The sequence below is a fragment of the Aspergillus niger genome (genome assembly GCF_000002855.4).
Source record: "Aspergillus niger supercontig An09".
NCBI lineage: Eukaryota > Fungi > Ascomycota > Eurotiomycetes > Eurotiales > Aspergillaceae > Aspergillus > Aspergillus niger.
In genome coordinates, this window is record NT_166525.1 from 1,170,911 (window position 1) to 1,190,542 (window position 19,632).

General features: G+C 52.0%; 7 protein-coding genes across 7 annotated transcripts; 4 read left to right on the top strand and 3 right to left on the bottom strand.

Moving 5' to 3' along the window:
* Nucleotide 1: 1 nt before the first annotated feature.
* An09g05220 (uncharacterized protein) lies at nt 2-1,294 on the top strand (the record flags this gene model as incomplete). Its single annotated transcript, XM_059749822.1, has 2 exons — nt 2-88; nt 161-1,294. Coding segments are annotated over 2 exons (1,221 nt in total), but the record flags the coding sequence as incomplete, so codon positions are not given.
* A 522-nt stretch (nt 1,295-1,816) lies between these two features.
* Nucleotides 1,817-3,728, top strand: An09g05230 (uncharacterized protein; the record flags this gene model as incomplete). Its single annotated transcript, XM_001393796.3, has 3 exons — nt 1,817-1,963; nt 2,066-3,493; nt 3,561-3,728. 3 exons carry the CDS (start codon nt 1,817-1,819, stop codon nt 3,726-3,728), a joined length of 1,743 nt encoding a protein of 580 aa, XP_001393833.1.
* Nucleotides 3,729-7,352: 3,624 nt separating this feature from the next.
* On the top strand, nt 7,353-8,948 carry An09g05240 (uncharacterized protein; the record flags this gene model as incomplete). The annotated part of the gene is made up of 3 exons (XM_001393797.3): nt 7,353-7,400; nt 7,528-7,916; nt 7,970-8,948. The coding sequence occupies 3 exons, from the start codon at nt 7,353-7,355 to the stop codon at nt 8,946-8,948; spliced, it is 1,416 nt and encodes a 471-aa protein (XP_001393834.1).
* Nucleotides 8,949-10,607: 1,659 nt separating this feature from the next.
* Nucleotides 10,608-11,882, bottom strand: An09g05250 (uncharacterized protein; the record flags this gene model as incomplete). Its single annotated transcript, XM_059749823.1, has 4 exons — nt 10,608-10,672; nt 10,760-11,359; nt 11,427-11,765; nt 11,825-11,882. 4 exons carry the CDS (start codon nt 11,880-11,882, stop codon nt 10,608-10,610), a joined length of 1,062 nt encoding a protein of 353 aa, XP_059601439.1.
* A 579-nt stretch (nt 11,883-12,461) lies between these two features.
* Nucleotides 12,462-13,982, bottom strand: An09g05260 (uncharacterized protein; the record flags this gene model as incomplete). Its single annotated transcript, XM_001393799.3, has 7 exons — nt 12,462-12,531; nt 12,584-13,092; nt 13,156-13,466; nt 13,534-13,696; nt 13,757-13,799; nt 13,856-13,869; nt 13,941-13,982. 7 exons carry the CDS (start codon nt 13,980-13,982, stop codon nt 12,462-12,464), a joined length of 1,152 nt encoding a protein of 383 aa, XP_001393836.1.
* A 571-nt stretch (nt 13,983-14,553) lies between these two features.
* Nucleotides 14,554-17,529, top strand: An09g05270 (uncharacterized protein; the record flags this gene model as incomplete). The annotated part of the gene is made up of 5 exons (XM_001393800.1): nt 14,554-14,571; nt 14,673-14,785; nt 14,854-15,349; nt 15,397-15,644; nt 15,693-17,529. 5 exons carry the CDS (start codon nt 14,554-14,556, stop codon nt 17,527-17,529), a joined length of 2,712 nt encoding a protein of 903 aa, XP_001393837.1.
* Nucleotides 17,530-18,164: 635 nt separating this feature from the next.
* Nucleotides 18,165-19,369, bottom strand: An09g05280 (uncharacterized protein; the record flags this gene model as incomplete). The annotated part of the gene is made up of 5 exons (XM_059749824.1): nt 18,165-18,212; nt 18,303-18,808; nt 18,979-19,009; nt 19,045-19,066; nt 19,116-19,369. The coding sequence occupies 5 exons, from the start codon at nt 19,367-19,369 to the stop codon at nt 18,165-18,167; spliced, it is 861 nt and encodes a 286-aa protein (XP_059601440.1).
* Between the last annotated feature and the right edge of the window lie 263 nt (nt 19,370-19,632).

Below are 19,632 nucleotides of genomic sequence, written 5' to 3' on the forward strand. Positions count from 1 at the left end.
CGATGTTAATTTTGACCGGTCGCTGCAACGTGCGCCTCCTCGCCTTGGTCTTAAGGTCACCAGGCAGATAGGTGATAGGAGGTTCTTGGTAAGTAGCTGGTCAAGCGGCTCGTTAATCTGGCCGAAACGTTTCCGCCACTCCTTATTACCCCTTATAGAGATCGGGTTGAACGCCGAGACTGCAATGACCGTTCCAGCTCAGTCCAGTCATTTCCAAATCGGCGTCGTCTCTCAGCCCAAGCGGCTGATTTCCCCGGCGGATGTCGAGGAAGAGGTGGAGGGGGACGAGGAGGATGAGGAGTTTGAAATGGTTCGCCGCCAGCAGCGCAAGCAAACTGGAGCTGCCGAAGCCTGGCAGACGAACGTGATAGCGACCCCGATGCAAACTACTTTGTCATTTGTGTATTCGCGCAATGTTTTCTCAGGGAAAACGGCCTACGAGCGTTTACGCTCTGAATGGAGCTCCGAGGGCCATCATTCGTTGCCGGAGGACAATGAGCCGCGATCTGTACGGGTAAATGTTGAGACTACCGTGGGGCTTGATTTGGCGCTTGGATGGCATATTGAGGGGACCCGCCAGGTTGGCGATTTCACTCGCTTGGGTCTTGGGGTTGGTGTTCGAGATATGCAGGGCCTCGTCGTGACTATGTCCTGGAGCAGGCTGGGCCAGAAGATCAGGGTGCCCGTATCTGTTATCCCATTTGGACTTGTCGATGCGGATGTAGCGGCAATGGCTATTATCTGCCCGTGGCTAGCGTACTGCGCGCTAGAGTTTGGATTTATTCGTCCAAGGGAGAGAAAGAGGCATCGCCGGGCGATTGCCCGACGACAGAAGCAGCTGAGAAGACTTGTGCCCAAGAAGCGGGCCGAGAGCCAAGAAGCTATTGATATTATGACCGAGCAAGTACAACGCCGGCAGGCGAAAGAGGCTAAGCAGGGTGGTTTGGTCATTCTCCGGGCTGAGTACGGCTACTATCCTTCGAAGAAGGACAGGGAAAGCGGCCGAGAACCGGAAGTCACGGACGTCTCCATCCCAGTAGCTGCACTGGTTGACCACGGACAACTGGCCATCCCCAAGGAGATGGTCAAGGTGAGTTTACAGTTCCCTTCTGCAGGCGATGCTAGCAGTGCTGATTTGAGTTTGACGCAGTCCCATATCCTTGGATTCCACGACCCGGCTCCACTTCTGCCTAAGATGCTCAAGATATGGTACAATTACCATGGACAGGAGCATTACGTCGAAGCAAAGGAGACAGAAGACATTTCCTGTCCTATGCGTTCGCATCTATTGTAGCTGAGCAGATCTATATCTCCCTACTTTTCTTGATTTTGTATACATGCTGCACCACTTGCTTTTTGGCATCACTCTCCATTCATATGTGCATAAGGGAATGTGCATTACCCATAACATACTTCTTCCCTTTTTGAATATCTCCAGGCGTTAGAATCATATATTGCATGCATTTGTCGATAACCTCGTGTACGTTAGCGAGAGCATTGGACGAGGATAATTTATGGTGTCGGACTTGGTGGTTACTGCGCACCGACACTCGACCTCATTCTCTACTCGAATATATACCAAGCTACTCACACTTAGCTTATCTCTTATCACCTTGAAAATAAATCAGCGTAGACTACAAACCCAACTACTCAGCTATCAACAAACCCGATCCTCTCAAGGCGGTGACTGTGCACGTGACCCGCCCGATTCCCGCTGCGCCAAAAGAAGCCAAGCCCATCTTCACTCGCCATCGAAGAACCATTTCATCATATTCCTCCTCCAACCAATCCTCCCCCTCCCCCTCACAACTTCAGAATGGCATCCATAGCGGAGGGCCTATTCAAGTCTCTTCCCAAGCCGAAATACACCGGCGAGGAGGAAGAGCTACCACAACATGCACAACCCCGAGGTCCGCGGGTCGTAGGCCCGGGACAACTCGACGAAACACAGATTGTTCTCCGGGTTGGTAGCACCGCTTCCATACATAATCCACAGAAATCTTAGCCCCCCTTTACCGTTTCAACTCAATGCCAATAATGCTAACGATGACTACGACGAATACAGAGAACCGGGCCCCCTCCCTACCAGAACCGAGCCGGATGGCGGCCCCGCGCCCCCGAAGACTTCGGCGATGGCGGCGCGTTCCCCGAGATTCTAGTCGCGCAGTACCCGCTCGATATGGGCCGGAAGGGCACATCATCGACATCGAACGCCCTAGCCGTGCAAGTCGACGCCGAGGGAAAAGTCAAATACGATGCTATCGCGCGCCGCGGACACAGCGACAACCGGATCGTGCATGCCTCCTTTAAGGATCTGATTCCGCTGCGCCAGCGCGTCGATATGGGCGAGGTGTCATTGGACCGGCCGTCGGAGGAAGAAGTCCAGGCGCAGATGGAGAAGACAAAGAACGCGCTCGCCAGCTTAGTGGAGGGTGCGGCGGCGGCGCAGAAGCCTAAGAATGTGAAGGGCGGGCGGCGAGCGGAACCTACGTTTGTGAGGTATACGCCGGCTAATCAGATGGGTGATACGTCGAAGAAGAATGATCGTATTATGAAGATCGTGGAGAGACAGCAGGATCCCATGGAACCGCCTAAGTTCAAGCACAAGAAGATCCCTCGCGGTCCGCCGTCGCCGCCTCCGCCGGTTATGCATTCGCCGCCGAGGAAGCTCACGGCTGAGGATCAGGAAGCGTGGAGGATCCCGCCGCCTGTGTCGAATTGGAAGAATCCTAAGGGTTACACGGTTCCGTTGGATAAGCGGTTGGCGGCTGATGGACGCGGGCTGCAGGATGTGTCGATCAACGATAAGTTCGCGCAGTTCGCGGAGGCGCTGTTTACGGCGGATCGGCACGCCAGAGAGGAGGTCAGGCTGCGTGCTCAGATGCAGCAGAAGCTGGCGGAGAAGGAGAAGGCCCAGAAGGAGGAGCATCTGCGCGCGTTGGCTCAGAAGGCCCGCGAGGAGCGTGCAGCTGCTGGTAGCAGTCGGCGCGATTCTCGTGCCGGATCTCGCTCGCCGTCGCGTAGCGTCAGCCGCAGCCCGTCGCCGTACTCGGCTAGTGAGGATGAGGATGCTGCTCGGGAGCGGGAGCGCGCGCGTCGTGAGCGTCGTCAGGAGGCGGAGAGACAACTCCGCCAGTCGCGGATGGGTACGGAGAGACGCATCCAGATGATGGCACGCGAGCAGAACCGGGATATTTCCGAGAAGGTGGCGCTGGGATTGGCCAAGCCGACGCAGGCATCCGAATCAATGTATGACTCGCGTCTGTTCAATCAGACGAGCGGGATGGACTCGGGCTTCAACGAGGATAACCCGTACGACAAACCGCTGTTTGCCGCGCAGGAAGCCATTAACAGCATCTACCGTCCACGGGCGCAGGCGGATGACGATGACGGCGAAGGCGCCGAGGGCGAGATGAGCAAGATCCAGAAACAGAACCGGTTCGAGGTGCTCGGTAGAGCGAAGGAAGGGTTCCGCGGCGCTGACATAGCTGAGGTGAGTCTATGCGTCCTCTTACTCCACCGTACTCAAGAAATATACGCTAACTGATCCCCACAATTAGGCTCGTGATGGCCCCGTGCAATTCGAAAAAGATACCACTGACCCCTTCGGCATCGACAGCATGATCGCCGACGTCACTGGCTCCGGTGCAGGCCAAAAGCGCTATGGTATCCAGGAAGTCGACCGTTCGGAACGGGGCTCCAAACGGGCGCGTGTCGATGATGATTAATTGTGTTGTGGATATACCTTACTTACTCTTTCTACTTTTAACATACGCGGGGTTTAGATATCTACCTACGTACTTTGTTCCACTGTACTCAAATCATGTCCTATCCTTTGCTTTGGGGGGGGGGTTTTACGTGCATTGCTGCGGGCGTTGTGTGTTACCGGTTATACTCTTTTTCTTATGGCTGAAGAAAATGAAAAAGTGATTCTTCACTCCGTACTGCTTGTGACCATCCGGTGCTAATGGATATGCTTATCACGGGCAAGTAGAGTAGTCAACAGGATTGAACTAGTAGTAGGTCATCCTCCTATCTACAACCGACTAGATACTTAGAAAAATACTGCCTGAAGATAGATAGATTGAAATCGCCACCGCACCATAACCAAACTAAAGACAGTACTATAGAACAAAGACAGCATGTAATAGGATGGTACTTTAATCCGAAGACGGAAAACCCATCATCACACGCTTCATTCCCCTCATTTTCTTCCTTGATAGTATCTACTAGTCACGTCAAGAGGGCCTAAAATAACAAGATTCTTCTGCATCCCGATTCAAATCCCGATGCGGAATGACCCACATGTAAATCATCAGATATACTCTATTACTCTTATAAGTGGAGATTATCCATGTAGGTGAAGAAAATGGTGTGGTGTAGAATGAAGTCACCCGACACTTTTTTCCGTAACTAGTGACAAGGTACTAGAAACAAGGAATGTATACGAGGATGGGGATGCGATCATTTATGTATGTCATATGTATGTATGGAGTAGGGGTGGGAGGGAGTCTTGGAAGTTGTGAACTAAGGGACTTGGATGTGGGTGCCTTTTCTTATGAGTATGACTGGTTTAGGGTGGAGATGTAGATGCTTAGGATATGGATGACTTCAAGTGGCTGGTAATTGTGGTGGTGGTGGTGGTGGTGGTGGTGGTGGTGGTGGTGGTGGTTGTTGNTGTTGCGCGTCATGAGAGGATTTATCTACTATTGTGTATTCATTCTTGTTAATGTTACTGCCTATCTAGAGTATGACTTCTGCCTGCTCTTACAGTGTGCTGTGTACAGTCAGAGACTTACCTTGTTCAGTCAGTGATCTGTTTAAGAAATAGACGAATCATAGTAGTTAGGGAAGAGAGATGAGTGGCTGAGCTGATTGAAAGATGAATCTCCTCAGGCCACAACTACAGTGGTATAATACTCTCACTGTATGCATGCATGCAGACATCAGACCACAAGGATGTCGGGTCGATCAGCCGGATAATCAGACTGATTGGATGGTGGACATCCCAAATCGACGACGTACAGGAGGGCCGGGGGAGCGTTGATCTAATCGAGCAGATAACGAGAGCCAATGACTCGCGCAGTTGCGAGTCATCTTGTTTGAGATTGATGGCCAGCCTCGGAACTTTGTTGCTGCTGAGAAGGAGGGGATACTGACGATCGGGTTGGTTTTTAAGTAGTAGCGCTCCAAGCGCATTGGAGAAGAAAAGCTGCTGGCTGGCTGGCTGGCTGGCTGGCTGGGAAAGAGTTGTGGTGATGAACGATTGGGAGGAGGGTCGGTAGGTTTGACCCGAGGGTCCATGATAAGAGAGAGTGGCTGAATGTCCGGATGTAAGTGGTGGGTTGCATGGGCTTGACTTGAGTCCGGACTGAGATTTGGGAAGATCGTGTCTTGTCTGTGAGTGTTGTGGTTTGGGAAGGGATAAAAAAGTTATGAAAATGAGGAAAGTCTCATCCTTGGGTTGTCATTACCAGGGATCTGAATGGTTAGGTTTTTGTGAGGGTAATGTTCGCTGCAATAGCACCTGAAATTATGCCCTAGGGGCCCGTCACTTCAGCTGTATCCAGAGCCGTTGTTCCGCTGGTCATGCCGGAATGGAACAAGATCCACTGTTAGAGCACACCGTAACCGTGTTTGCTGCTGGTGCTGGTGCTGGCGCCGGATGGAAGAGATAACGAATCCACCTGATGTGCCCATTCCGATCTTTTTCCTTAGTACAATAGTAGTGAATTAATTGCTGATTAGTCCCCGTCTACGAACATTTATGGTTGTGCTTCTGAGACGCAATGCAGGATCATCTGTGTGACCGGATGGATGGAATTGGAGCGACCGTGGTGCCTGACTAGCTTACACTCCCACACGTTCATCGCACAACATCCTTGCTCCTGGAAAGTGCGGGGAGCCGATGAGCAGCAGCAGAGGAAATCCTGCCTCGCTCTGACCGTCGAATCCTGCTCCCGCCAGACACAAGCCACTAGATTAATGCTCGATCCGTGCGCCTGAATGATGCACCGGCGAGCACAGGGCAACGTCGGTACCGGCGCCTAGCGCGGGGTGGCGATCGAGGGGATTTGCTGGTGCTGCTGATAAGGTGCTGGGTCGGTGGAGCTGGAGATAAAGCCGAGACGCTGATTTGGGTGTGTTCCCACGGATGGGTTATTAGGTAAAAGGTTCGTCTGATCTTTTGCTTTTAAAGTCTGGATAAGAGGAGTCATTCTGGCCGCACGCGCGACAGCAGCAGACGACGTGCCTAAACCGCCAATCAGTCAGTGCTCAAACAGATCGCTTCTGATTCGAGGTGCGACTTTTTCCCTCATTTTTTCTTTTCCCACTCTTTCCCCTCATCTGTCAACGGTGCCTTAGCTCTTTTCTTTCCTTGTTCCTTTTTGAACGCTCCCCGGGTGTCGTACCTTGGGAACGCTGACTCCGCCGGGTCTCTCAGCGGATCTCCGGTGTGGCGGTTGAAGTGTAACATTTTAAAAGTCAACTGGAGACAGACAGGTAGTTGAACCAGTCTGAAGCAAAAGGATTGAAAAGGAGTGAGACAGGAGAGAAAGCGGAATATCGAGAGCTGCCGAGTTACTCGAAGTGAGGAGGAGAGAAGAGAAGAGAAAGTGCAGCAAAAGACGCAGAAGCTCAAAGTCACCTGCTCTCTCCCCTCTTGAGAAACGACCACCACGACAACTTCAACTTCAACTTCCAACTTCCAACTTCCAACTCCCCTTCCACTTACTCTCCGGTCCTTGCTAGCTCCTTATTTTGTCTTTTTCTTCTACCAAACCATCCTCTACTTTCCTGCTCTACCCGACACCCTTGTTGCGTCTATCCCGCACCATCTCCCTGTGACTAGATCTTCTTCCCTTCTTGCGTGCTGGGTCTCATTGATATCATTCTTTCAAACAATGGCGTAACCAAGGGGGTGAGAAAACAATGAAAGCAAACTGTCTGCCATCCAGAACCCTCAAGCGCAAAAAGAAAAGAAAAGCATAAAGAAACCACCGACCATTCACACTGTCACCAGAGGATTCGACGTGCCCTGCGCCACACCTAACTGGTCCGTTCACCTGCCTCACCCTGTATTGCCTGGTGCGGTGTTCAGCAGAACTCTTGCCAGCCTTTCACATCATCATACATCCGATCGTGACTTTCCTTTTTGTCTTCTCGTATGCTCTGCCTTATACCCACCTGGCATCACTAAAACCAGTCTGTCGCCTGGGTTTGTGGAAATTCTGTGCCGGCAGCTGATTTGAACACCTTAATTACTTTGTCACCTAACTGAGTTCGCACTCATTCGATTGTGCATGATCCGGATCTTCTGATGCAAACACATCATCTGAATATCGACAATCATGATGGAACAGTCATTATCTCTCATCTCAGCCCAGGTCCAGTTCATGGTAAGTCTTCCAAGTACCATCGATATCATGCTGTCCTTCACTGCACCCATTTCCCCAATCTACGTGAAGCAGCATGGAATATCCTCGTGTTAGGCTGATCTTGTTAACCACTGTCGTCCAAATACAGGAAGACAGACTGGCCCTGGTGCATATCCCTTTAGACCTATATCCCTTCTTTTTGAACCCGATCATGCAGATTCTCTTCCATGAGGTGCCTCCTATCTCCGAAAGCCAACTGGAAGAGGATGATGGGTACGCAGAGGGTCATAGACGCCACCAGCCGGCATTTTTGAACTTCTCGATCACCCCTGTGGAATGCTCGATCATGTGTCCCAGACAGCTCGCTAATGAGTACTTCGCTCCTCTTGTCAACAAGTTCGTTCAGAGCAATTCCTCAGGCCAGAGCCGCCTATCCATCAGCCATGATGATTTCATTGCCATGCAGGTGTACGGAGAGGGCCTCGAAGCCGGCCAACGGGTCCTCGAGCTTACGAGCCCGCTGGCCATGGCAGGAATGTATGGTGCAGCTTACCTTAAATTTGTGCAACGTTCTGACTGACATGCTGTAGCTCTATCTTCTTCATCTCCACGTACTTTTCCGACTACATCATCGTTCCTCTTCGAAGCAAGACGCAGGTTATCGAAGCCTTGGAGAAGCGTGGCTTCCATTTCGAAATGTCGACAGAGGCTTTCGTCAACAATAACCAATCCCAATTCAACAGCTGCTTCAGTCCCATCTCGTCCCGGTCGGCGAGCAGTTTGGGCTCCCCTCCTGCCACCCCGCCACCCTCGTCGCTGGACGAACTGCAGACGCGCACTTTTAGCTCTCTGCGGAAGCACCATATTATTCCATCCGTTGACAGAACCCTGCGTCTAGTGCAATGCGCCGCGCATCATCGCTACAGTAGCGATACAAGCTCCATTGCCATACTCCGTGAAGCCCTCACAACAGCTTTGGTCGTCGACAAGCCACGGTTCCTCTCTCTCACCCTAACCGCTGCTGACCCCGCGGCGTCACTCTTGCTGGAAAAGCGCCTTCTCCCCCGCTTCTCAAGTGACTCATCTGCGGCCACTGACTCGGATGACGATACAAGTCTTCTTTTGGGATCTAAGGAGGAGATCCTTGTCCCCATTATGCTCGACCTGCGTAAGCTTCCTCTTGAAGCTTCAGGTATTGTGTGTGGCGTTGCTGGCCGACTGGCCGACGCAACGCACGCCCGGGGCGATGAGGATACTGACGTATCCACAATTCTCTCTCATTCATGGAACGGTGGTGGCTCGTCTTTTGACAGTGCCTTTAAAAACGTCCTGTCCTCTAGCCACGGCTCCGGTGGACCTGTCAGATCCTTTGGTACCAGCCCCGGCTACAGAACCCATCGTCTGCAGCCAGACATGGACCCATACATGGATGCCGTCGAGATCAGCTTTCTCAGCACCGCGCGGGCGGGCTCCATCATTGTGGGTGAACACGAACTTCATCGTGCCGTCGATGCCCTCGAAGCGGAAAGCCACGAACCCGATGCAGCAATTACGGCACTCGAACTTTGACCTCCATTTTCTGCTTACAACCAAAAGTTTCTTGAACGACTTATTTTGCATTTTCTATCTTCTTTGACTCTGCTTATTTTCCATTTTCAGTTATTCAGCGTAACAACCACACTCAATTCTCTTGTGTTATTTCAATTCTTGCTTGTTTTCCTAATGAATTATGCTCAAACGGATACCAAAAACGCTGCAGTGCCTTATTTTCCTTTTGTTGCATTGAACATTTCTTGCTTGCCCGCCCACTTCTTGCAGATTGCAGCTCGGAATTACGCTGCATACATACCAAAAAGTTAATGTATGCGAGATATATACATTTTCTTCTTTCAAGATCTCCTGCGACATTCAATGTCTTCTCTCTACCTTCTCTAACTACGACGCAATGTTTCCAGTTTTTCCTACACTGTCAATAATTGAGCAAGCGAGGTCGGAGTTGTGTAATTGGGTTCGTGCGGACTAATTAGGGCGGACATACGTGATTTGTATCTAGCATGGCTGACGATCCATTTTCTCTGGTCTAAACTGCATATGGGTTATTGGAAATTGTATGGAAGAATAACAGACAAGTTCTATGATGAGATTCATTGACTCTCGAGTTGGGTCTATTGCTTAGCCTCTTCCTTGTATTATTACCAACCAAACCGTGTCCGCGTCATCAAAATCACTCAGTAGACTCGTCTTTCACCAATTAGCTGTGCCGTGGATAGTTAGGCGCTCAGGCAATTCAGGCGCTCCTTCGAGGCTGAGCGAGTGAGGGAGTGAATCAGTGAGCGACGACAAGACCCGCCGCCGCACCTGTCTGTCGCCACAGGCTGAATTGCCTCGTGAACAGCGAAAAGAGAAATGCAAGAAAGCTTCAGCCTGCTCAGTCTTTCTCCACTCGCACACCAATGATCCAATCAATGAACAGGTGGATACGTAGTCGCTACACCGATACACCACACCATACCATATCGAACCTATTCCCTGTTTCGGCAGACGAACAACAATAGTAGCGTCGCGTCGGTACTTATTCTTTCTTTTGTGGTCTGGGTGGAGTGGAGTGAAGTGGCGCGGCGCACGCACCACCTATCTGATGATCACGACAGCTGATGCAATGCGAAGCGACGCAACGCAATCTATCTTTTCTTTTTGCCGGGGATATCCGAGAAGGAAGGGGCAAGGACGGAAAGTAAGCAAGATGATAGACATCAGCCAATGTTGGCTGGCTGGCTGGCTGGCTAGCAGTCAGCAGTACTGATGGGGGGAATGGATAATGCAGGCAACAAGGCTGAGAACATCCGTTCGCATTTGTGCTTTGACAAGCGCTACACGCTACACGTGCTGATGGTGGTGGTGGCGTTTTCTTATAAGATTGCATGGTATCCAGTCAGGGTTGGAACACGAGCATGGGGTGGGAAGGGAAGCCAAGAGGGTGAGAATGTCTGTGCGTCGGCGCTGGTGGCTGATGATTATTTTGCTGACGGTGAACCTTGCCAGTTTGACCGGATGGCTGGGTTGCTGGGTTATTGTCTTGTCTTGTGTAGATTAGTTGATGAGTGGCTGGGAACTAGCTTGATAGCTAAGCCGCTAGCTAGCTGAGCAAGGGTCGGACAACACAGCCTAAACTTAGCGATAGACTTTGACAGTTCCTGATGGGTTACAAGTAAGCCGAGGGACCGATGGTTAGCCACGTGCAATGCGCCACGCAGTGAGGAAAACAGGTACAGTGCAGAGTTTGAAAACGAGAACTAGGTATGATAGATAGTCACCAAACGTAACCAGGGGAGGGGAGGGTTGCACAAACGAAATTGGAAACTGCCATAGCTGAGACATACCATCTGAACAACCACCAGCCCAGCAACCTCCTTTTTCATTCCACGATACAGCACTCACGGCCTTGACGCCTGGTCCAGCTGGAACACACGCGACCACTTCTCCACTAAGCACATCCCAGGCGAATACGGACGCCTGCGTAGCACCATTGCCATTGCCGGAGTCATTTGCTTCACTCCCGCTGAGGACAATGGCGTCTGCTTTCGCGAAAACAGAGCGAATTCGAAGTTCGCTTTTGCGATATATGGCAGTGCTATTACCTTGGATTGGACTGGCATCGTCGCCGCCAAACGCCTTTAATAGCTTGCCGTCACTCCGGTCCAGCATTCGGATGCGCCCGTCTGTTGTAGATGCTAGAAGAGCATTGCCGTCACTGGAGCAGCGAACACTAGTAACAGGATGCGCGAGAACATCAACAAGGGTGCGCCCCATTCGGATATCGTACACTCGGACTCGACCATCGTAGCTCGCGCTTGCGATAGAGTACGTGGGCATATGTACGTGCAAGGAAGAAACAGTATCTCGGGCTTCGGTGAGGGTCTGAATTGGCTTGTAGGAGTTGGACTTGGTATCCCAGATGTTGATAGTTGTGTCTGCACTGCCTAAACCGTACGCAAAACCCGTCAGTGATCATAACCAAAGCGTGCATATAAATCAGGACGAATTTACCAGACACAACTACAGAGTCGTCCTCGCCTGCGAATTGGACTGCCTCAACACGCGCATTATGTCCACTCCAGCGCCTGATTGTTCCACCTTGCTCGACATCCCACAGAAAAACCTGGCGGTCTCCACCAACGCTGGCGAACCGGGAGTTGTCTGCTGCGACGGCAATGTCCAACACAGAGTACCCGTGCGCTTCATACTTCTGGATCGGGGACGTCGTCTCTGCGGCGGCAGCATTGTTATTGTTGGGAATAGCCCGGGAGAGGTGAATAGCGCGATCTGTCGAGCCGGTGAGGACATAGGTTCCAGGATAGCTGGAGAAGGTCACTGCGTTCACGGGGCCTGAGGTACGTCAGAGGGGATCTAGAGCTTCTAGAGCTTAAGGCGTAGAGTTAGCTTACCATTGTGGGTTCTGAGGGTGTGGGCCAGTTGGGTGGGGAATTGTTTTATTGCTGGCATTGGCAATTTTTTTTGGGCGAGGGACTGCTCTTAGCAACAAGCGTAGCGAAGCTGTGCAGGATCGGAGACTGGTACACTTCTCGACATCCAGAAGTGACGGCCCGGAATGCGGAAGTTGGAGAAACAAATAGATGGGCGCGGCTCACCGCCGGCGGGGTCCCATATAATTTTAGCTTTAGCAATGCGCCAAAAGTTTCTCCGCATTCCTGCGGATCAACGGCGGCAAAACGGTTCATACTTTCTTTTTTCTTCCTTCTCTCTGCAGCACATGCACATAATTAAATCTGTATTGACATGCTACGGAGTACAAGTGGGTTATTATCGAAGATGTAGTCAAACCATCGCTAGTTACCAGCAGGCAAATCAGAAGAGCAAAATCACCAGACGACTCTGGGCGTCAGTCTCCACCCAGGTTGCATGGTCCCCCTGAGCGCGCAAAATCCGAAAATCAAAAGGAAAGAAAAACATTTAAAGGGGTAGTCAGATGTAAAGATATTAGTCGAGACGAAAGCACATTTCTTCTGCTTTTTCCACAGTCCGTTACAGGCCCACGGTCGTGTCCGGTGGTCCTCTGGTATCTTAACGACGTCCGTGGCTGCGAGTGGAAGAGCCTTGCAGCCCCTCGATTTCCTGCTCGAGCGACTTGATTCTGTTTGCAGTTAGCATTGTGTCGTTCTGAACGAGCTACTGGGCAAACTTACGCAGCATGGGTGGCCTCCAGATCCTTGTTGAGGCGATCCCTCTCTGCAATGAGCTTCTGCTCCCACTGGCGGAACCGCTGCTCCTCGACCTTGACCTGCTCGGTGAAGCGCTTGCGCAGGTTCTCCTCTTCTTCCTTGAACTTGGGGTTGTCCAGCTTCCTGGGGCGGGCCTCGCCGAATTTGCGGGTCTCCATTTGCTGTGCGCGGTAGGCCTCGTAGTGCTGCTCCTCGGTAGTGTGGATGAGATCGAGCATGTGGGTGCGGATCAGAATAGAGCGGAGCTTCTTGAAGTCGCAGTGATCCTCGTTTTCAACTTCGGCAACACCCCAAGCGTATTGACGGCCCTTGACAACCCGGTTGTCGGTAGTCTTGACGTCCTTCTCGGATCCGATAACAGCGAAAGGCATGGCAGCCGTCAGGGTGCGCGCGTGAGCGGCGGCATGCTCGTCGTCCTCTTCGACGGGAGGGGTGTAAATCTTGATGCCCTGGGCCTCGATGACAGCACGAATCTGAAAGGGACACCTGTGGTTAACTTCCATTCTTCAGCACGGGACAATGGATGAGCGGCTCACTCTCTGCTTGTAGACGGCCAGATCCGAGGGGCTGAGGGTATCGGCCTTGGCAACGACCGGGATAAGGTTGACACGAGAGCTCAAGCGCTTCATGACCTCAATGTCGAGGGGCTTCAGGGTGTGTCCGGTAGGGCGGATGAAGTACAGGCAGGCATGCACACGCATATCGATCTTATCCGTACGGCGAGGCTGCTGCTCTTGCAACATATACGACTCATGCTGGTCGTCGAGGAACTCAATGATGGGTTGCCAAGAGTCACGGTTGTTGACATAGTCTCCGAATCCGGGGGTATCAATGACGGTCAGGCGGACTAGAGCGGGGAGGCAACCCACAGCGTTAGCAGCCAGTCCTGCGGTGAGGAGTTTGTGGGTATGTACCTTTGAAGAACTTCTCTTCCAGCTCAGCCTTGGTGATCTCAATCTCGACGGTCCGGTCAATCTGCTTCTGATGACGGCGCTTGTGGTCGGCGTAGTTCTTGATGGTGGTAGAGAACAGGGTGTTGATAAAGGTGGTCTTTCCCAAGCCGGATTCACCAGCGACCTATATGTTTCGATGAGCATTCTGGCCCCTTCCATCGCACGGTATCCTGAATCAACCAACCATGATAGTGAAGGCCGCACCCCGCTTGGCAACAATCTTGTGCCTGAATAGATTGGTTAGAGTAGACCATGAGTTGGCGCGCATCTGGCGGGCACATACCGCTGGTTAGGGAGCTATCGAGAAACCATGTTAGATTGAATTTTCGAATCTTGTCTTGGAGGGTTAGATATAGTTCATAACTTACGTTGGCAATGCCAATGGGGGAGGCAGTCTCGGTGGAGGACATGATGATAAAGGGGTGAGTTGGAACTCAATTAAACAGAGCTAAACAGCGGGAGTAAATAAAGGCAAACGACAACCCTGGCCTGACGGAGAAGGGCCAACGGTACGAGGGAAAAGCAACGAGAGATGGGAGGAGGACAAGGCGAGGACAAGAGAAGCAATGGCCGGTTGGGGGGTGGGCGTGAAGGGGAAAGAGGGACTTGGTGTGGATGGAACTTGGAGGACGTGCCTTCTTCTTGCACTTGGTTGGTTTGGCTGGTTGGCTGGTCGGGTTGCTGCCCCTGAATCCCCCCCAGGCAAACACCTGCAAACACAGCGGCGTGACCAGCCCACCCGGGGATGTTGGCAGCCTCAGGCATACGTGAAACGATAGTTCTTTGCCTCATCTGGGTTAGCGCCGACGCTAGGGCCCCGGATGGCGCTAGCACTATTGGAGACTAACGTCTCGGGACCGGAGCAACTGTTGATCCCGGCTCTTATCGCCCGCTTTTGGCAAGACGATTTTTTTGAAGATCGTCCGGATGGCAGAGAAAAGCGCTTGCTGATTGACGTGGAAACGGATTCGGTTGGCGACAATGAAGACGGATTTTAAGGTGAGCTCAATCTGTTTGACATCTTTAGTTTGAATGTGACCTCGCATCGAAAGGGGGAAAAGGAAGTGTTGGAAAATGATCTAACGACATGTCTCGACTAGTTCTCCAACCTACTGGGTACGGTCTATCGCAAAGGTAATCTGCTCTTTACGCCCGATGGTACCTGCTTGATCTCCCCAGTGGGCAATCAGGTCTCGGTATTCGACCTAGTGCAGTATGTCTCCCAATTTCTCTAATGCTGTCAAATGGCGACAAAGAATACTGATGTGCCGCTCCCCGCAGCAACACCTCCTATACCCTTCCTTTTGCGCACCGCACGAACATCGACCGTGTTGCTCTCTCTCCTCGCGGCAACCTCCTCCTGACCATTGACGAGAATGGCCGCGCCATTTTGACCAACTTCCTCCGCCGAATTGTTATCCATCATTTCTCCTTCAAGGGCCGTGTCTCCGCGCTTCAGTTCTCCCCGTCTGGTCGTCACTTCGCCGTCGGAGTTGGAAGACGCCTGCAGTTCTGGCACACTCCGACAACACCGGGCACTGACAACAATGGCGAGCTCGAATTTGCCCCCTTCGTCTTGCACCGTGACCTTGCCGGTCATTTCGACGTGATCCAGCACATCGAGTGGTCCAGCGACTCTCGCTTCTTGCTCACAGCTTCCAAGGACTTGACGGCCCGGGTATGGAGTATGGACCCCGAGGAGGGCTTCGAGCCCACAACTCTGGCCGGTCATCGCCAGGGCGTGAAGGCGGCATACTTCTCTGCTGATCAAGAATCGGTAAGTCTGCGCGCAGGGGTGCTGGAGCTCAGGCTAATCGCAAATAGATCTACACAGTCAGCTCCGACGGAGCTCTTTTCCGATGGGAATATGTGACCAAGAAGGACCCGGAAACGATGGATGATATTGCGGAGGCCCGGTGGAGGATTGTCAAGAAAGACTTTTTTATGCAGAATGATGCCAAGGTCAACTGTGCCGCCTTCCATGCGCCCACCAACTTGCTGGTTGTCGGTTTCTCGAACGGTCTGTTCGGGCTCTATGACCTCCCGGAATTCAACCAGATCCATCAGCTGAGGTATGATTATTGACTAAATACTGAGTTACAGAGCTGACTCGCGTCTAGTGTCTCCCAGAGCAACATCGACTGCGTTACGATAAACAAGTCGGGTGAGTGGCTGGCGTTTGGCTCCTCCCAGCATGGACAGCTGTTGGTATGGGAGTGGCAGTCGGAGTCATACATCTTGAAGCAGCAAGGCCACCTTGATTCCATGAATGCATTGGCCTACTCCCCCGACGGCCAAAGAATCGTTACTGCGGCAGATGATGGAAAGATCAAGGTCTGGGACGTCAAGTCTGGTTTCTGTCTCGTCACATTCACGGAACACACGAGTGGAGTCACGGCGTGCGAATTCTCCAAGAAAGGAAATGTTCTGTTCACAGCCTCCTTGGACGGCTCCGTAAGAGCATGGGATCTCATCCGTTATCGCAATTTCCGCACATTCACCGCTCCATCCCGGTTGTCCTTCTCATCGCTTGCTGTCGATCCCAGTGGTGAGGTGGTTTGCGCCGGCTCTCCAGACTCCTTCGACATTCATATCTGGTCCGTGCAGACTGGGCAGCTGCTTGACCAGTTGGCTGGTCATGAAGGTCCCATTGTTACCATGGCGTTTGCTGCCGACGGCAGCCATTTGGTGACCGGCAGTTGGGATCGCACCGTGCGTGTATGGAGCATTTTCGGACGGACACAAACCAGTGAGCCGCTTCAGCTTCAAGCGGATGTGCTGAGTGTGGCTTTCCGACCTGATGGCAAGCAGGTTGCCGCGTCCACCCTGGACGGGCAGCTGAGTTTCTGGTCGGTGGAGAATGCCGTGCAAGTCGGTGGAGTGGATGGTCGCCGTGATGTGTCTGGCGGACGTAAGATCACCGACCGTCAAACGGCTGCGAATGCTGCCGGGACCAAGTCTTTCCGTTGCATCAGGTACAGTTCTGACGGTAGTTGTATTCTCGCTGCTGGAAATAGCAAGTACATCTGCTTGTATGATGTGGCGACAGGCTCTATGCTGAAGAAGTATACCGTGTCGGTCAACACCTCCCTTGATGGGACTCAGGAGATCCTCAACAGCCGTGATATGACCGAAGCTGGACCGCGAGGCCTTATTGATGAAACTGGTGAAGCCTCCGATCACGAGACACGCGTGGACCGCAACCTTCCTGGAGCCAAGCGTGGCGACCCCGGAGTTCGCACGACTCGGCCAGAGGTCCGCGTCACGGCAGTCGACTTCTCGCCTACCGGCCGTGCATTCTGTGCGGCTTCCACCGAAGGGCTGCTCATTTACAGCTTGGACTCGGACCTTGTCTTCGACCCCTACGACCTCGACATCTCGATCACGCCGTCCAGCATCCTGGCCACCCTGGAAGGAGCCAAGCGAGCCGCTGTAACGGGCGAAGTGAACGACGATGACACCTTCCTGAAGGCATTCATCATGGCATTCCGTCTGAACGAGCAGAAACTCATTCGGGCGGTCCACGAAGCCATCCCTCCCTCCGAAATCTCCCATGTGGTCCGTTCGGTGCCTACAGTCTACCTTCCTCGTCTCCTCCGCTTCGTGGCCCATGCCGCTGAAGAAACGCCGCATCTTGAATTCAACCTGCTGTGGATCGAAGCGCTTTTCAGCAGCCACGGCCGATACTTCAAGGAGAACTCGGGCAGCTTCGCGCCTGAGCTCCGTGCGGTGCAGCGCGCCGTCGATGAGATCAACAACAGCTTGAAGCGACTCACTGAGAAGAACATCCACAACCTCAACTACCTCCTTTCAAGGCCGGTCCTTGCCGGAAACAAGAAGCCTGATCTGGCCATGAGGGCATTGGGTGAAACTCTTGAGTCGAATGCGAACGACGAGGAGATGTCTGATGCTGACTCGAACGAAGAGGGTGAAGGAGAATGGGTTGGTCGTGAATGATTGTCATGTTTTTTAGTTCTTTTCCTGTACTCTTAGACCTTCCTATTCTTTGTTCACTCTCCCAGCCGTCCTTCTGCTTTGCTTTGCATTTGCGCCTGGCGTTTGATCTATGGTATACCTGGAGATAAAAAAAGGGGACAGCAAAAAGTTGGGAGTATTGCTGTGTTTATAGGTCTAGCTGACCGTATACTGAATATATGAGTATAATAGACGTAATTTGCTGTTCGGCTTGCGTATATATGGAGAAGCGTAGTGCAGAGTCCTCTGCAATTAGATATCCCTTTCCCCTATAGTACCAGTAGTACTCAGAGCTAGATTTGACTCTTATCTCACCCCAAACCAGACACCACCAAACCTACAAGTTCCAGATCACATTTGCACATAACCCAAATGGCCATTTCAAATGAACGTGAGTTTCTCAGGAGTCTAATATAATATCGAACAGGATGCTTTACATGATTATTGCACCACACCAACGGGCAAGTCTCTTCAGCTGCGGGAATATACACGAAAAACGAATCGACAAACAAACAACTGCTAGTAGTATGTATCCTCCCCTCTCCATTCCTCCTGACACCAGCACATCCTCAACACCAAACAACCCAGTCACCACCCCCGTCTACCCAATCCAAGCATCACAAAATAGCCACTGCATTAGGCGGACTAGCCACACCCCCAGGAACCTAAACAACGAATCTAATGTTAGCCCAGCCCAGCCCATCCCAAACCATAAACCACAAACACTAATTAAAGAGATGAAGAAATAAACTCACCTTCAACGGCACACTACACAAAAAGAACCCCCACCTCCCTTTCTCCCTACAATACGTCGCCAACTCCTCCAAATCAAAATACTCTCCAATCGGCATCCCCCACCCCGCCAAACACCACTCATGCAGTGTCATCCCCTTTTCATGCTTAATGGGCGCGGGCTCCAAGCTCGGCGTATCAGATGCCACAGCCGCGAACTGGTTCTCCCATAGCCAGCGCAACATGGCCTCTCCGTTCTCGATGCCCGCGAAGCTGGGCGCTGGGCGATTGCCGAGCTCCTCCTCCTGGGCTCGGGTAAGGGCGTTGAAAGCGGCTGTGAAACCTGTCCGGATAAAGAGAATGTCGCCGGGGCGAGGACAGATGTTGTATTCGGTGATGAGCGATTGGAGGTGTGAGAGAGGGATGCTGCTGGTTGTGAAGGGGGTGAGGGGGATTGAGTGACTGCTGGCCCAGTGGGCATAGTCCAGGAGGATGCCGCGGCCGGTTATGCCGCCTTTTTTGGCCCATGCTGGATTATTATTATCTTAGTATGTGTTGCGTGTGTAGATGATAGATGTAGGTTGTAGTGAGTAGTGTATAGTTGCTTGCTTACCATCAATTCCCAAGACACTCGACGACTTCAACTCTTCCAAACAATGGCCATTGAACCAGCATCCGTGTTGTTGGTTTCCTACACACTCTCCACGTTAGCATCTCTCACTCGCAATCCCTACTAATAATGTAGTTAAATGGAAAGAAGGGTACCATAATGCCGAAACCCATCCCACTGTGTACTGGTTTGCGTATTGAACGTCAACACATCATCATTCACGAACCGCGGCACCTTATTAATCAGTTCCTGGACGAACGGTTTTCGACCAAAGCTGGAATATCGCACACGGTCGAGTGGCAGATCCAGGGAAATGCGCACTCCGTCGCGGATTTCCTCGGTTGCGGCTTGTCGGACGGTTTCCGGGGTCAGTAGATTGAGCATTCCCAGGTCGTTGTTCGCCGGGCCAAAGAGGCCCCAGGCGTTTCCTGGGGGGCCGGAAGGGTCGAGGGTTAGGTTGTCGAAGGTGGGGGGAGACATTTTACGTTTAGTATTTTGTTTTGTGTCGAAGTATAAACTTGGAGGGGGAGGGAATGGATGAGGGTTACTACTCCTATATAGTAGAGGTGCGGATACTTTTCCAGCTTCGTCTCCGCAAGAGTCGGGACATCTCCGATGTAACTGTTCGCTTTCCCCGGATTATCATTACAGTGATGTCAATGCTTAATATTGGTAGATTTCTTTTTAGGTTCTCCGCATACAATGCGGGGGAATGATCAATCCAATCAGGGTACATAGTCCGT